Source organism: Alligator mississippiensis, chromosome 5 (genome assembly GCF_030867095.1).
Source record: "Alligator mississippiensis isolate rAllMis1 chromosome 5, rAllMis1, whole genome shotgun sequence".
NCBI lineage: Eukaryota > Metazoa > Chordata > Crocodylia > Alligatoridae > Alligator > Alligator mississippiensis.
This window is the reverse complement of record NC_081828.1, coordinates 218399989-218417661: the sequence shown is the minus strand read 5'-3', so window position 1 is coordinate 218417661 and position 17673 is coordinate 218399989. Positions and strand designations below refer to the sequence as shown.

The following is a 17673-nucleotide window of genomic DNA, read 5'->3' as shown; positions in this document are numbered from 1 at the left end:
GCACAGGTCGTCAGGACCAGCTGACTTGAACAGAGGTTCAAATAGCTCCATGCTGTGGCCCAGCTCCCAGGGTCCTAGGAGACCCCTCACCTGTCTGCTACAAAGAAGGGGCAAAGCAGCAGGATGGAAATCAACTCTGCCAGCCCAAGCCCTCTCCCTGCCCCTCTGGCAGCCTCTATGTCCAGCACCCAGCCCAGCCAGGAAGGGAGAGAGGAAGAGGTGTGCATGCCTGACAGGCCCCAGAGACCATTTCTACTGCACGGCCGCGTGTGCCGCGCCACCTGGGGTCACGGGAATCAGGTGCTGCACGCTCACGAGCAGCTGGGCTTTTCCTATACCTGCATCCCCAGAGCCGATTTGACATAAAGAGCAGAAACCCCCAGCCCAACGCACAGAAGTATGGACTGAAAGAGCCAAGCAGCAGCCTCAGTGGGGGTGCCCATTGCCACAGCATCTGGGCACGCCAGACCTGGCTGCAACGGAGCAAAGAGCCCAGGCCCCCAGAGCACGCAACACAGGGTCAGACCAGGAGTCTGTCTAGCATGCAAGGGGCAGCGGGCGCTGGCCGGAGCCATCTGCCTGGTATGCACCCATAACCTATAACCTGTTAAACCTGTAATGCCTGCCCCTGGCTATCATTTATTATTTGAGGATTTAGCTGCTTTACATCTCGGCGCTGAGGAGCGTTTGGAGAGTCTTTGTTGCACAACAAATGGGCGCATCTCCAGCAGGGGCAAGTAGCGACTTGCAAGGCCGTAGGACTGGGAAGGGCTGTCCAGGGCTGGCTTTCACGGGCAACCGCATCACAGCATCCGCTTGCAAAATGGGTCTGGTTCAGAGCAGGGGGGCTCTCACCTTGGGGAAGGGCTGTCCCAGAAGGTGCATGGCCTTGCAGCTGAGCCCCAGTGCCCACGGAGCCGCAGCGGATGCGCGGGAGCTGCACAGAGCAGACAGTGCCTACAAGCCACGAGGCAAGGACGGCATGGGGAGCAAGACAAGCATTGGGGAGCAATGGGGGGCTCCGGCAGTGCTTCCTGCAGGCACTCAGCTGAGTCCCAGGCAGCTGAGCATAGAGACAGACCCCTCCATATGAGTGCAATTCCCATGCAAAGAGACTGCATGTGCAGATCCCCACCGAGCCCAGACTCGGTACAACCATCCCTTGTCCCAGCTGCCTCATGCCCCCTGCTCCAAGCCAGCTCTCCCCAAGGCCTGGCACAGTCGTGGCATGTTTGCATACCCCCAGCCTGGCACTGCCCACTCACACATCCGTGGGGGCACAACGCCTTCCTCTGCAGCGGGGACACGGCCTCAGCCTGGGGTCTCTTGGACATCCGTTAACACCCCTTAGAGCAACAAGACATCGGTAGCTGCAACCCCCTGCTTTCCCTGGGGCAGGTTCGGGGTGATGCCCGGTGTGTCAGGAGTGACTGGGGCGTGCTGCTCGGTGGACAGACACGGGGTTTGTCTGGGCTGATTTGCACAGGGCTGAACCTGCCTGGGGCAGGGGTTGGACTAGATGGGACCTCTGGAGCTCCCTGCCAGCCCCACGTCTCTGTCCAGGTAAAAATCCTCATCGCCCCGCGGCTTGCCTGCATGGGGAGACCAGTGCACGCTCAGCCGGGGTGATGATCCGAGCACCCGATGAGTGCCCGATGAGCGCACAGGTCCAGATGGCATCAGGCTGTCCCTTGCTCGCAGCCCATGGGGAGACTGCAGAGACCAACAGGGACGGAGCAGCGGGGACAGGTCGTCTCCCACCAGCATGGTGAGATCCTCGCAGCCCCTGCCTGAGTCTGGGGAAAACCACCAATGCAAGAGGCGTGTGAGGGTCAACCCCCATTGCAGCTCGGTCTTCCTGTGACGTAGCCACACAGGCAATCTTCCAGGGACCCTGGGTAGCTGAAACGGGGCCACGTGGTGTGGCAAAACCCGGGGGTGCCGGGTGCTCCCAGAGATACCGGTCATCGTGCCCCTCCATGCAGGGTCCAGCTGGGCGCAGGGACAGGGCGCGGCTGCCCCGGCAGAGGGGACGGGGGAGGCAGGACACGTGCAGGGCGACCGAGCTGGGGGGGCTGGGGAGGACACCCAGCTCACGCCTCACTTAGGCAAAGCCTCTGAAAAGGTCGGTCTCTGCTAGCCTCTGAACAGGCGCTGGCACCTGTCAGCTGTGAATAGCCCGCAGGCTTTGCGCCAGGACCTGCAGCTGCTGCCAGCCTTCGCTGCGTCGCATTTATTTATGCAGCCATACAAGGGTGAGAAAGGACCGATGCAGGGAGTCAGCGCGGCGTCACCCGCTTGCCAAGGTGCAAAAAAGATCCCACGGGTCCTGCCAGCAGCGTTTCCTCTAAGCTTCCCGGGGGCCTCTCTGCAGCCTCTTCATGCGCTCAGGAGAGCTGGGCACCCCCAGCACGGTGCAAACTGCAGGCACAGGTTGGCACCTGCTACCGAAATGCACTCAGCTCCTGGCTGCCACGTGGATAGCCCAGGAAAGCTGCGGGGAGGCACTTAGGGGCCCTGGGGGTTGCACGGTGCTTGATGCCATACTGGGGAGACGGAGGAAGTCCTGCCCGATGGAGACTCAGCGTCCCAACACTATGCACCTTCCCCTGCCGGGGTCCACAGGCGCCGGCAAAACGACATTTGCTTCAGTTGAGTTCCTCGCTGCTCGCGGAGCAGGGCTGTCCCGGGCACGGCGTGCAGATGGGCTGTTTCGTGGGCCCTTTGGGGCATCCGCCGGATTCAGCATGAGCCATTCACACAGCTGTGTCCCCTCCGACATGCCATTAGAAGCTGCACAACACAACCCACGAGCCCCCACGAGATCCTACCAGGCAGGGCTAATTAGCTCTAATCACAGTCCCCTGGGCAGTCGCTTAATGGGAGAGGAAAGGCTTTCTGCAAAGGAAGTTCTGCAGCAAAGGACAAATCCGGGGTAAAAGCCAGCGGGTCGCCCAGGACCAGACTTCGCAAGGGAGCCCTGTGCCCAGCCTGGCACAGGTTGGCACCTGCTACCGAAACGTGCTCAGCTCCTAGCTGCCCCGTGGACGGTCCAGGCAAGCCCTCTCCTTGAGGAAGACCTGGCCAGGACCCCTCTATCCTGATCAACTCCAGGGCACTCGGCCTCTCCACCCCTCGGGAGAGCCCTCAAGCCATGCACACGCCGAGCCCTGTCTCTGTCCCTGCCCATCTAGCTCCAGCCACCGCAGGGCTGACAGCCAGGCAGGTGGGCAAGAAGTGACCAGGGTCCTATCCGCTCTTGCTGGGGAAGCTCAAATTCAAAGACACAAACCCCAGGGCTGGACAAGACCCATCTCATATGCCCCGGCAGCACCTCGCAGCCCGTCTCCAGCCTCGCCGGGACTCTCAGGTCCCGACTGATCTGGAAGACAAGACCGTGACTGCATCAGACCCCCGCTCCTCCAGTTCAAGGCATCCCAGTTGGCCTCCGAAGCCAAGGCAGCTGAGCCGGAGGGAGGCCAGCGCCCTGCCTGTTCGCGCCGGGTTTGCTACCCCGCTTCAAAGTGAATTCAGATGAACTCCTCCCGGGGCGTTCAGTGCAAACAGGCCCTTGCTGACCCCCCAGCCCATCCTTACCTGGGCAGCATCCGTCCTGTCAGACATGTTGCTTTCCCAGGTGAGAGCCAGGCAGACCCTCGTGTCCTGCTCGCCGCCTGGGCAGGGAGGGCTCTGCTCGCCCTCCCCTCGCCTCTGTGCACGGCACCTCTGCGGGGATGGAGCCGCTGCGAGCGGAGAGACAGCAGCCCGCGCTCACTTGCTCAGTGCTTCAAACCTGGGCCCCACGACCCTCCAGCACGGCGCGTCTGGGAGCTGTAGTTCCCTCCGCGTGGAGCCAGCTGGCATCCAGCAAGGGGGGACTACAGCCCCCGGCAGCCTGCACGCCGGCTCCCTACCAGCGAGGGAAGCAGGCCGCCTGCCTCCCCTTCCCCAGGCACGGCTGTGCCTAGCCACAGGCAGGAGCTCGCTTGCCTGCAAGGGCTCCAGTGCTGCTGCACTGTGGGGTCGGACTCACAGCGCAGCCAGCCCTGGTCCTGTCGCCTGCAAGGGATGCTTGAAGGGAGAGCGAGAGCCAAGGTGTGCGTGGGGGGAGGCATCCCTGGCCACCCCATCCACACAGCTAGGGGTGCCCCAAGCCTGCCAGACCTGCCCTCCTTCCCGTAGTGACCCATTTATCCCACCGGCCCCCGCACCGTCCTGCGGCAACAAGCAAAGTCCACTCCTGCGTGCAGCGAGGGCATCAGGAACCCTCCAGGCCCGGAGGAAATCAGCAGCTCTGTCTCTCTGTACCTGGTGCTGCGGTTCTTCCCCTTCAGCCCAGAGTCTGGAGGGAAAGAAAAGCAGCGCTTCCCACACCCCGCAAACCAAATGCCATCTCTGATATGTGCCCGTGGATGTCCTGCTGCCCCGGGCCCCGGACAATCCCACAGCAGAGCAGCCACAATGACCCCCACCTGCAAAGCCAGTCTTGCTCCCTGTCCTGTCGGGACAGTTAGGGGACAGTCCAGTGGCTCTTTGTTCCCAAACTTTCTATGACTTTTGTCACTTGTATATTTATTATCTTTGCCACAGTGATTTCTACTGCTACTGGCAGGCTATTTGCATAACAAAGTGCTCACCATTGGGTCGTTATGCAAAACCTTATGTGCACACACTCGGGCTGGTGGACTTTTCTATCATCCTTTTTTTCCTGCGCATTTTATGGTTACAGACGGATGAAGAGAAAGCGGTGTCAATGCCACCTCCGGCTGTGGGGCAGAACGCCGGACAAAGAGACCTGAGCTCCCTTCAACCCTCGTTTTCTATGACTTGGGCATGTTCAAGTATATTTGTTATAGTAATAAGAGTCAGGGTTCCCATCTACCCCAGGGCTCTGTAACAGCGTTTGAACAGCACAATACAATGTGTGAGTGTTACAGAACTACTAAATACCTTGGTAGAGACTGAGTTTACAAGACATTTTCATCACCAAATTTACCTTGCTGCCATGCTGAGCCTTGTTAAATAGCCAGGAGTTAAACTCGAGGTTATGTCAAAAGCCTCACATCCATAAGGGAACTTGCCCATGGCCAGAAATCAGTGCAGATGAATTAGTCCTTAAGACTAGCTAACTGTGAGCAGAAGGGGTCCTAGTTTCTCTGAGCCTAAAATAGCAGCAGACCCACATTCGGCACTAGCTCACCTCCACCCATGCCAATAAGAGGAATTCAGCAATGAGCCGTTTTCTTTGTTCGCGTGGAGCCATGCTAACCGGAGGGAGGACCTACAGCGCTGAAGTCCGATCGCGCATCCATCCAGGGTTATCTTAGAGCAGGATCTGCCATGTTTATGGCGCTCTGTGCCCTGACTGCCTACCAGTCACAGCTGCAGAGCGCCTTCTGGGCACTACCGTGCAATAAGTGTAATGGCTGTACCTGGCTGAACCATTTGGTTTAGCTTAGACTTTAATTTGGCTTCAAATGAGTTTTCATCCCCCTACCCCTTTATCATAGTGGTGGGAATGACTGGGCCCATATTCCACCCTAGGGAGCCCTGTGCAACTGGACAGGGCCGGCCCCGAGCTCCTTCCATCCGGAGCTGCCCCTTTATTGCCCAGGAGGCTGCTCTGATGCTCCAAAGCCAGAGCACACTCACTGGAGAGCGCAAGGAGCTGTGCGTCCCGTCGGAGCCGGGTGCAGCGCTCTGGGAGGAGGCCGAGATCCAGAGGCCTGCTGCACCCCGCCAGCCCCAAGCCTCTTGCCCCATTGTTGCCTGAACCCAACTGTGCTAAGACTACTGCTACCCTGCTCTAGTTCGTGGGAGAGTCTGCACGGTGCTGGAGAATGCTCAACCTAAACAATACACAGCGTGTACAAGCACCCTCAGAGACCAAAAGCAGTCGAGGTTACACATGAGAGAACCGGTCACCCTGGGCAGATTTCCCAAGGGGCATCATTGTTCCAGAAAGGCAGCCCCACATCGGTAGCAGAACCAGCTTTCCTGCTCAGGGCACCAAAACTGCTAGTCATGCCTGTGCCCTGCACTGCACCACCCCGAGCCCTTTGCACAAGCCTTCAAAGCTGCCAACCATGCAAAGACGCTGGACTTCGTAATGAAACCTTGCAGTGATTCTCAACCGGAGGACACAACCCCCTGGGGTGCCTAGAGATCCTTTCAAGGGTACTGCAGGATGAAACACAACATTAGCCCCATGAGGTGTGCAAACACGATGCGCAAGATAAACCCCGAGGATTCATCTAGGAATTGGAAACACTCAGCCTTGCTGCGGGCTTTCTGAGTTCTTTACAACACAAGAATGGCTCTATCATTTTTCCGGAGTCAAAAAATGAGGATGGGGTGGGAGACAGTGTCAAAGGCCGTGCTGAAGTCCAGAAAGACTACATCCACGGCGACACCTGCATCCAATGCTTTTGTGACCTGATTGTAGAAGGCAATCAGGTTGGTCTGACAGGACGTGCCCCTAATGAAACCGTGAGCATCATCCCCGATGCCGGCCCATCACAGCTGTGCTCCTTGATAATCTTCTCAAACAGTTTCCCCAGGATTGGAGTAAAAGCAATTAGCCCTTAAGGCAATGAGGGGGCTCTAGGGGCATCACGGCCACCCAGTGTGGTTACACTTGTGCAAGGCTCTCTGTGGCCAGGTCGGGGTTGATCAAAGAATGACTTCTCTTTGGGGTTATCCTGCCATGCCTTGTGTGATGTAAAGATAATGTAGTTATTTCCCCAACGAGAAATTATGTCATTAACCACTTGACTATGAAAGTAAAAGTGAATTCATTTGATTTTAGTGCTCCCCATGAAATCTGGCAAACTGTTGGCTTGTAACTAAACCGATCCTTCATCTCCCCTGCCCTGCGGCAAATCATCTAAGGACTCATTGTCTGACTTTGTTTCCTCCTTTTTCTTCCAGGCATTTGCATCCCTCTCTCTGGGGTCGACCCTGGGTCCAAAGACAACAAAGGTAAGTGTCCCACGTCTCTCACCTCTCGGTATCCTGTCCCGCCACAGTTATACTATCACCCGATCAGTCCGTCCTTAGGCTGCAGTGCTCCTTTGGCTTCAAGGAGCTCCTTTTTCTTCTCTCTTTGATCTCTGGCCCTCTCATCTCCTCTAGTGCCCCCGGGAACTCTGAACTGCCCCCGCTATATTCGTTTATTGCCGCCAAACACCACTTAAGTGCTGATCCCCTCCTGGTGATAGTATAATGTGGTGCATGGCACTGAAGCTGCTTTGCTCACTCGGTTGTAACCCTTTTGCTTGGCTCTAGGGCAATTTGGATATAGGTTGATGTTGCAGGGCACTGTGGTGTCATTGCACCTGCCATTTTAAGGGGAGAAGCTACCTGAGAGGCAGGTGGCATAGGGGCTGGTTAGAGACTCACCTGACCAGAGGGGGCCAGGGTCTGAGCTGGGCAGGTGGTCTAGCCCTGGGAGCCACGAGGAGAGGAGGTCTTGTCAGCACAGCTCCTAAATGACCACGATGATGCATTATCATTACTGACTCCAAGATGAACATCCCCAGCATCATCGTGGCTGCCCAGTCTGGCGGTCACTGTCCAACGTGGGTCTTGAGTAGCGTGTGACGGCGGTCAGTCACAGTCCTTGGGGGTCCCTCCCGATGGTGCAGTTTTGGGAATCCACCCTCAACTTGACGGACTCGATGGCTGTGTCCTTGCAGGTTCCAGGACTCAGTTCCTTGGCTTGATTAGCTTACAATGGCTTGTCCAATGGAGTTTTGTAATGGTGAATTCCTCTGGCTAGGCAATTAATAGCCAGAGGCTCTTGCTTTGCATTCCCTGCTTGTCAATCAATTACCTACTGACTCATACATACTTGCAGTTCACTACAGTTTCAATATTACAAGGTTATTAGCTAAGGTAGAGTATAAAATAAAATGTAAAGCGTAAATAAAATGTGAGACACAGGATGCTATGGCAAAAGTGTAGAGGGAATATGTGAACAATAAAATACAGACATGCATAATAAAACAGAACATAGAAATGAAGTCAATATTCATAGATGCATAGCTTGTAAGGCCAAAAGGGACTTCAGAAGATCATCGGGTCCAGCCCCCTGCACCAAGCTTGTCCACATCCTCGTTGAAGTGCGGTGCCCAGACCTGGACGCAGCGCCCCAGCTTGGTCTCACCAGTGCAGACTACAGGGGAAGAATCGCCTCCTCGGTTTTGCTGGAAACGCATCAATTGATGCATGCCAGAGTATTATTTGCCCCGTTGGCTACAGCATCATGCTGTCGGATCGTGTTGATCCTGTGGTCTGTTATTACCCCCAGGTCCCTCTCATTCGTGGTGCTGGTCAGTGTGGTGTGGCCAAGCCTGTAGGTGTATTGGGGGTTGCTCATCCCGAGTTGGAGCACTTTACATTTCTCCAAGTTGAACTTCATCTGGTTCCCATCCGCCTGACTTGCCAGCCTGTCTAGGTCCGCCTGTATCTGTAACCTATCTTCAAGCATGATCACGCTTCCCCATAACTTGGTGTCATCCACAAACGTGGCCAGTGAGCTCTTCATCCCCCGTCCAAATCATTAATAAAGATGTTGAAAAGTACCGAACTGAGCACTGACCCCATTGGGACACCGTTGCCTGCTCCTCACCAGGATGACCGCGCAGTCACCAACATGCACATGCACACACACACGCAGCACCCAGGTCTCAGCCTATGAATATGGTCTAAAATATAATCTAAAAGGAAATAATAATATCTTATCAAATACTTATCAAAGGCCTATTATAATAATATAAACAACTTATTTTATAACATATATATTGGACAAATTTATTGCTTTGCTTCATGATAAAGAGAGCTGAGAAAAGTGGGGGCAGGATTTCCTAAGGAGGGGCTTCCTGACAAGAGACAGGGGGTGGGGGCTGGTCTTTGCTACACCAGGAAGCACCAGGGCACCATTGCTGGGATGCTATGGTTCACAATGCACACACATGCATGCGTGTGCACACACACGGCAAGTGCCCTTGCTGTTTGTGCTTCGGGTGCTGCTAACACTGCCTCTCGGGGGACCCTGAAACCTGCCTCCCGCTCTCGGCTAGGGGCTGACCTGGGCATCCCTGCCTCGTGCCCCCTTCCCCAGGGAGGCTTTTCAAGGTGGGCGCGGAGGGGGCAATCATGGCAACAAAGGATATCCTTGGCTGGGATCTGACACCCACCAGGCTCCAGGAGCTCCCTGTGATCTCCCCTGCAATTACCAGGCCACGGGTTTTGGGCCCTCTCTCCTCTCACCCTGGTTCATGGAGGGGTGGGTTAACCAGCCCCTCGCCGCTGCACACTGCAGGTAGGCTGGCCTTCCTCGGCTTGTCTGGCTGCCTGGATAAGCCCCCAGGAGAGCAGGGCTAAGGGGGCAGTGGTAGGGGATGGTCTTGCACTGGGGGTCCGCCACCCCCTTCTGCACAGTGCCCTAATGAAACACCATCAACACCCACCTCCCACCCACCCACCCATTACAGGCGGAGGACCCACCCCATCCCCTATCTTCTCCAGAAGCCCTTAGAGGAGTTTCTCTCCAGCACTGCCCTGGCCTTGACTTGCAGGGAAACAAGCTGGAGATGAAAAGCTTTTACCTTTGCCCTTATCAAGGAGGGAGGAGGGATCAGGAAGAGCTGAGGAGGTTGATTTTTGGTTGCAGTGCAGGAAAGATGCCCCCTCCCGCCTTTCCCATGCTCCTACCCCTCCTGTCTCATGGGACCAAGACATTAAGTGTCCCTAGATGCAGTGTGTGTGCTGGGGGGGGCATTGCCCAACGTACCCCGCAGTCCGAGCTGCTCCAGAGGCATCATCAAATCCAGCCCCAAACAGAGAGGCTCCTCACGGTCCCGAATACCTTGGTGCCCTTCGTGAGGATGGGCTAGGATCACAGCGAGCCCTGTTCTGGTCCAGCAGAGAGGATCAAAGCCCCCGGGGCCACTTGCTATGGGATTTCCAGGCCTGGCTAAGGGGAGGGAGTTGCAAAAGGAATTGCCCTTCCCTGCTGCTTTGGAGGGCAATGAAGAGGGCCTGGGTCTGGGGTTCCCCAACTTTCCCCCCGCCCGGCCGTGGTGGTTGCATGTGTGAGCAGGGGCCCGTCTGCAGTGCTGCACGGTGGCGGCACGGCAGGAGCAAGCATGCATGGGGGGCTGCTCACAGCCCTCTAACGACGCGTGTTGAAGCATGCCTTCCCCGGGACACCGCCACGGCTGGGATAGGGACGGGTGCCCAAACCATGCATGAGGCAAGAGCCAGGTGCGTGGTCATTTTGATTGAAAGCCAGCTGGGTGGGTGGGGAGCGACGCTGGCAGCACTCTGGGAGCCAGGACCCCCTGTTCTCGGGCGGACTCTGTCCCCACCCCGGGCCTGTCATAGCTAGCTCGCCCTTTCCATGATTGATCAAACTTATCGGGCATCAAATTGGGGACCTCATCCAACTCTCTGATCATTACCCCATGGTCCTCATCCATGTGGGTACGAATGACACAGCCAGGGGCAACCCGGACCGCGTCATGAGAGACCACAAGGCTCTGGGGCAAAGCTCAAGGAGACGAGGCACAGGTGGTTTTTTCTTCTATCCTTCCAGTGAGCAGACACGGACGGCGCCACGAGACCAAATGCTCGAAGCATGAGGAATAAGCTGGAGGAAATCGCCCTCCTGCTGGCTAGCAAAAACCCAGGCCTGGTGGGGCTCACGGAAACCTGGTGGGATTCCTACCCACGCCTGGGCAGCGGACATCGAGGGCTACAGGCTGTACAGGCGAGACAGAGCAGGGAAAAGAGGCGGGGGGTGTAGCGCTATACATCAAAGAGCAATACATGTCCTCAATGATCAGGATGGGATCAGAGAAGGGGCAAAATGAAGCTCTCTGGGTAAGAATACAAGGGGGTTGTGGGGAAAGGGACTTGATAGTGGGTGTCTACTACAGACCACCTTGCCAGGGGACAAGCTGGACCGGGAATTCACAGGTCAGCTCGTGGATGCAGTTAAGTCAAGGGACGTGGTCATTATGGGTGACCTAAAGTACCCAGATATCTGCTGGGAGGAGCAGTCAGCTGGGTCCGACCGCTCACGTAGGTTCCTAGCCGAGATACAGGACCTCCACCTAACCCAGGAGGTGCACAGCCCCACCAGGGGAGATGCCTTGTTGGACCTGGTCCTGGCACAAGCGACGACCTGGTGAGGGCTCTGCAGGTGCTCGACCACCTGGACGACAGCGATCATCACCTGCTGGGATTCACCACCCAGCACAGGGTGGTGAAAGCAAGCAGCAAGGCAGCAGCCCTGGGTTTCAGGAGGGCCGACTTCAATGAGCTAAGAAGATTAGTAGGAGAGGCATTGGGGTCTTGGAGCCTCAATGAGATGGGAGTCCGAGACAGGTGGTTGTTCCTCAAGGAGACGATCCTCCGAGCTCAAAGGGAGTCAGACCCAATGCACACCAAGAAGGGCAGGAGGGCTAAAGAGCCCCCACGGCTCAGCAAAGGCATCCAGGGATGCCTGAGGGCAAAAAAGGAGATGTACAAACAGTGGAAGCAAGGGGCTATCACCAAGGAGGATTACTCCTCCATTGCTCGGGACTGCTGGGAGGCTGTTAGGAAGGCCAAGGCAGAGATGGAGCCAGGGCTAGTGACCACAAATAGGGATAACAAAAAGTCCTTTTTCAAATACATAGGAAGTAAGAAGAAGGCACCGGGTAATGTGGGGCCCTACAGGTTTGGCAATCTGGTGATTGCAGCAAATGAAAAAGCTGACCTCTTTAATGAATTTTTTGCCTCCATATTCCTGAACAGGGACCAGACATTTCCCCCACTAGGATTACGGACGGACCCAGGGGAGGCACCGCCATGCCTGGGGTCAGGGACGACCTAGTTAGGGAACTTTTGGAGGGGCTCGACATGTTTAAATCAGTAGGTCCAGATGCTCTTCACCCAAGGGTGCTGAGGGAATTGGTGGGGGTCATAGTGGGGCCCCTGGCACGACTCTACAAGCACTCGTGGGGCACTGACTAGGTCCCAGAGGATTGGAAAAGGGCCAGTGTGGTCCCCATTTACAAGAAGGGGAGAAAGAAGGACCCCGGCAATTATAGGCCAGTCAGTCTCACGTTGGTCCTTGGGAAGACGTTTGAGAAAATTATCCAGGAGCACGTCTGCAAAGGCCGAGCAGGGGAGGTAATGCTCAGGGGCAACCAACATGGGTTCACCGAGGGCAGGTCCTGCCTGACTAACCTGGTTTCTTTTTATGATCAGGTCACAAAGTCCCTGGACGAGGGTGTCGGGGTGGATGGCATCTTCCTGGACTTTAAGAAGGCCTTTGACATGGTTTCCCACCACCTTGTCTTAAAAAACCTTGGTGACTGCGACATTGATGCCCACACAGTCAGATGGGTGGCAAATTGGCTAGATGGTCGCACTGAGAGAGTGGTGGTGGACGGGTCGTTTTCAGCCTGGAGGGATGTGGGCAGTGGAGTCCCCCAGGACCCGGTCCTGGGGCCTGTGCTGTTCAACATCTTCATCAGTGATCTGGATGTCGGGGCGGAAAGCACGCTGTCCAAATTCACTGACAACACCAAGTTGTGGGGTGAGGTGGGCACACTGGAGGGGAGGGACCGAATCCAGCTAGATCTAGACAGGTTACAGAGGTGGCAGATGAGAATAGGATGGAGTTCAACACAGACAAGTGCAAGGTGCTGCATCTGGGGAGAAGGAACCAGCAGCACACCTATGGACTGGGACACCCTTCTTGTCAACACGGTGCAGAAATAGATCTTGGAGTCATTGCTGACTCCAGGATGGACATGAGCTGCCATTGCGAGGAAGGGGTCAGGATGGCCAACCGCACCTTGTCGTGCGTCCACAGGTGCATCTCGAGCAGGGCCAAGGAGGTGATCCTCCCCCTCTACGCGACACTGGTCAGGCCACTGTTGGAGTACTGTGTCCAGTTCTGGGCACCGCATTTCAGGAGGGATGTGGGCAGCATGGAGAGGGTCCAGAGGAGGACCACTCACATGGTCAGGGATCAGCAGGGCAGGCCCTACGAGGAGAGGTGACAAGACCTGAACCTGTTCAGCCTCCACAAGAGAAGGCTGAGGGGGGATCTAGTGGCCGTTTACAAACTCACCGGGGGGACCAGCGGGGATTAGGGGAGGCTCTGTTCCCCCGAGCACCACCTGGGATGACAAGGAATAACAGCCACAAGTTGTTAGAGAGCAGGTTCAGGCTGGACATCAGGAGACATTACTTTACGGTCGGACCTGATGATCTGTTTAGGTCCCTTCTGACCCCAAGCACTATGAAACTATGAAACCTCTGGTCCATACAGGAGCACAACAGACTTCATGGATGTGATGTTTTTAGGTGAGGGAGTGGTCGAATGTGACCCCTAGGTAGGTTGGGGTGTACTCTTGGGGAAGGCAATCAGATTGGTGTACCACTAATAAGCATATCAAACACAAGAAGTGCCCTATAGGTCAGACCAAGGGTCTGCGTGCATTGGCCCAGCCCTGTGTCCAACAGAGGTAGAAGTGGAAGCTGTAGAGGGAAATCAGTAAACCAGGTATCTCTAGAGCAGGGGTGGGTAATTATTTGGGCTGGAGGGACACTTAGGAGTTTAGGGGTCAGCACTCCCCTCCCCTCTGCCGAAACTCCCGAAATGGCCCCCACAAGCAGGGTGCACTTGGCTGGGCAGATCGGGTGGGGCTGCATGCGGGTAAAGAGCAGCATCTGGGAGCAGTACAGGTCGATGGGGAAGGGCACAGAGCCAGGATTGGGATCGTGGGGGGGTGATGCATGAGGCCAGGGCCCGGGGCAGAGCTGTAATCTGCTCCTCACGCAATGGACCGTGACCAGCCCAACCCGGGAAGGGGTTGCAGTGTACGTCCATCAGTGCCGGGTTGTGAGCAGCTGCACGGCTCTGGTCCCAGACGAGGGAAAGGGTCCAGACAGAGGATTCGTCATAGGTCATCATACGGGCATCTGGGACACTTGCACATGCACACACACATAGGACCCAGGCATCTGGGACACACAAACACGCACACACACAGAATCTGGGCACCCGGGACATGCACACACCTACACAAATGCAGAACCCAGGTATCTAGGGCATGTGCATGCACACACACACACATACATACACACACGTGCACACACACCCAAACATCCGACACATGCACACGCACTTGGCCACTGTTGGTAATTATAGCAACCCATTCCTAACCCCGGGTTTTGTATATAGTAAAATCTGGGATCTGCCTGAGATCTCTTACGCGGGTACGAACAACCTTTTACAGAAGCAGGACCTTGGCCATCGCGACCTCCCTGCTTTCCCTGCGGCAGGGACAGGTGCGATGTCTGGTATTGTGTCAGGGTTGACAGGAGTTTTACTAGGAATTTAGGTGATGGATTTGTATGGGATGGTTTGAATAGGGAAAATCCTGCCTCGGGCAGGGGGTTGGATGAGATGTGTGACCTCCCAATGTCCCTTCCAGCCCCTCTTCTCTGTGATTCGACTATATAGAAAAGTCCAAGCGGACACGAAAAGCAGAGCCCTACTATGTGGTACTCTGAAATCAAGAGTAAAGATACCCCTGAAAAAACAGGTAGTAAGTTCACTTGTGACAAACGTGTGTGTATCTGCTCTCCGAATACACGGTGGAGGAACAGCGAGCCCAGCAGCATCCCACAGTGCCTTGCGTCTCAATACAAGGGAGCTTTCCCTCCACCCACCTTCTCTCTACTGCTCCTGGGTTACGGGTGCACCAGAAGACTGTGCTTTGTGCAAAGAGGCGAAGCCACCATTTCATCAAGATCTCCACCCTTTCCACTTCATAGACCGCCCTCGTACCACCACCACCACCAAAGCCTGTTTCTGAGTGACTGCAGAGGGACCCTCTGCGGACATTGCCCCTTAGCCCGGTCAGCGAAGCAAAGAAAGCAATCAATATGTCCAGCAAAACCAGTACTGAGATCAAATTAAACAGAGCAAGAAGCCTGAGAGAAGACATTATACAAGGCCTTAAGACAGATAACCTATCACAGCACATTCTGGTTTTAACTTAGGTCGCCCTTAATGTTAACCCAAGGAATTAGATGCAACTTTTCTTTGGTGCAGATAGTTGTGCTCAGTGTCATAGATAAGCTGTAAAAAAAAAGCAGCCTTGTCTCTGAAGGTCAGAAGCCAAAATGAAAAGGAAACAGGATGGGGACAAGCAGCATTCCCAGGTGGTGAAGAAAGGAGATAAGAAATCCTCCCTTCCAGAACTGCAATTTTCACAACAATAACTCCCAGCTCACTGGCACCTTCCAAGGCCACCGAAAACTGGTGCCATCCAGTTCCCAAAGCCTCAGGGAAAGAAAGACATTTAAATAAACCAACCAGAGAACAGTGGTTAGAATAAGACGTATATAAATGTGGGGTACGGACTGGAGGGAAAACTGAAGAGCCCAGTAAAGCCAGAAAGGCTTGCTACCAGTCTGCAGGCTGCCCCCCTCCCTCTCCCACACCATCTCCCCAGGCAGTATTATGGGACAGTACCTATACCGTGCTGTCTCCCACCTCTGTTATCAGTGGCCAGCCCACCCGCTCACCTGTAACCCAGGTAACACCTGCCGTTGCCTTGCAGCCACCACAGAGCACCCACTGGGTGCATGGTGAAAGTGTGCAGTTTTCTTCCTCTTCCCCCAGACACTCCAGCTTCTCAAGAGCAGGTTTGAGCACCGATAAAGCCAGGGGAAGAGACTCAGGGGAGACTCGGGGGAGAGGCAGACCCCTGCAGCCCCCTCCAAGGTGCAAGCCACAGAAGGCACCTGGGCAGAGCTCTGCATACAAGAATTGCTCTAGTATTTTTCCATAGTCAAGAAAGACATGAAAGCTGAGAGCTGGCATTTTCCAAGGCGGAGTTGAGTCTATAAAGGTAGAAAATCACTGCCCTAGGACATGTCTCCTTCTTGGACCCCAGCCTCAGGACCTTACAGCATGGATTAAGAGGTCTTTGCAGCAGGGTTGGAGCCGTGACGGTCCAGAAAACGTTCCTAAGACAAGAAAGGAGCGGGAGTGGGGGTTGTGCTACCTATTATTGGACTGACTACATAGTTGGGAAAGCTGCTAGACCAGCTTTTGGGCACAAGGTGACCCCCAAAAAACTTGTTCAACACGTCCCAATGATACAGCTGGTCTAGTAAAGACATCAGAAAAAAACACATGTCTCTTGGTAAAGCCCCTGTAGGCTGGTCTTTTATTCTCCAGCCAAGAATTCAGCTGTCAGCCACCCTTTGCCTTACTGCCCATCCCAAAGCGGATATCTGGCTGGGGTATTATGACCCCCATTGGGGCAGGGGGTCGGACTTGATGATCTGCTCAGGTCCCTTCCGGCCCTAGAAATGATGAGACTATGAAAACAATCCTGCGTACTCGCTACTCCACAACTCAAATGCTCCTGCTGATGGGGCAGGAGGGGATTGTAGGTGAGGAAGTCTCCGGACACCTTTCTCTTTGCAAACAGCCCAAAAACCTGGTGTTAAACCATTCAAACAGCCAGCAGCCTCCATGCTCCTGTACCTGAGCTGTAATAAAATGTTTAATGAAACTCCAGTAGGTCCCTGGGCCGCAGACACAGGGGAGGTGTGGAGATCAGCCGCCAGGCTGGGGACAAGGACTTTGCAAAGCACCACTGGGAGAGGGCATGGGCCTCGACGCTCATCAGCATGGGGGCCCAGGGACATGGACATGAGATGAAGCGTGGGGGCTAGTGGCTAGTAAAGCCAGACTTCGCAGCCTTTGCTGTCCCTGCATCCCTCTGGCAGGGCTGCTGCCCCCAGCTCCTGCCAGGGGTCCTGACCTGCTGGGAGGGGGCTGGGTGGAGATGACCCAGCTCAGTCTTGGTTCCTCTGACACCCCCACTCCCCCCAGCCTGTTTGGGGAGGGTGGAGAAGAGGGTGTGGAAGAAGCTGGGAGGCAGGGGGCCCTCCCCCAGCCCCCTCCTGTGTCCACCCCCCTTGCTACAGCTCTGAAACAAACTCCTCTGTGCAACCCCCTTTGACAGAGCAATGGAAAGTTTCCCTAAGGGAGAGAGAAAAATACCTTTGGAAGGAGCAGCTGGGCAGGGCAGGAAGCGGGGAGGGGGTGTTCATGCATCGCTGCCCAGGATTTGTGGGAGGGGGCGATGATGAAGCTGGGCTGGGGCCTTCTGCCCAGAGGAGCTAGGCCTGGCTTGGGAACAGGGCGTGGGTACCCCTGGACCGGGACCCTCCCCCTGCACCCCCTTGCTCTCCTCCAGGCTTATCAGGCTTCCCGGGCAGCCAGCCAAATGCCTGCCGGAGGGACCCTCCCCATCCTCATGATATATCTCCTCTCTGGAAGCACTGGACAGGATGGGGGAAGGGTTGGGATGCTTTGGGTCTCGGATGACAGAGCATCCATTGTCCGAGTCTCCCCCTCCTCCCCGGGCTGGGGCAAGACCCTCGAGGCAGGAGCAGGGGAAGGTGGGTCTGTTTTCGGGATTGTCTTGTTGTCGTCCCCCGCACCACCACCGACCTGCAGTAACCGCCCCTGCCCCCCATGAAGTGTGAGCGGGACGCCCCATCCTTGCTGGGACACAGAGACAGATAGGGCAGGGAGCAGAAAGTAGAGCGGCAGATCAGGCAGGGAGCAGACAGCAGAGC

At 55.8% G+C, this 17673-nt stretch overlaps 1 protein-coding gene across 13 annotated transcripts in view; it reads right to left on the bottom strand.

The window, feature by feature from the left end:
• LOC109282729 (protein KRBA1) overlaps positions 1-17187 on the bottom strand; it is a 43208-nt gene extending 26021 nt beyond the window's left edge. For 8 of the 13 annotated variants that reach the window (XM_059729380.1, XM_019485636.2, XM_059729387.1 and 5 more), the window contains exon 1: positions 17093-17187. In XM_059729380.1, coding sequence (XP_059585363.1) covers positions 17093-17146 — 54 coding nt within the window. In that variant the 5' untranslated portion in view covers positions 17147-17187. Of the gene's footprint in view, positions 1-3597; positions 3876-17092 lie in introns of those variants that run through there. The other 5 variants (XM_059729389.1, XM_059729390.1, XM_059729391.1 and 2 more) reach the window with 2 other exon arrangements.
• Positions 17188-17673: the final 486 nt, after the last annotated feature.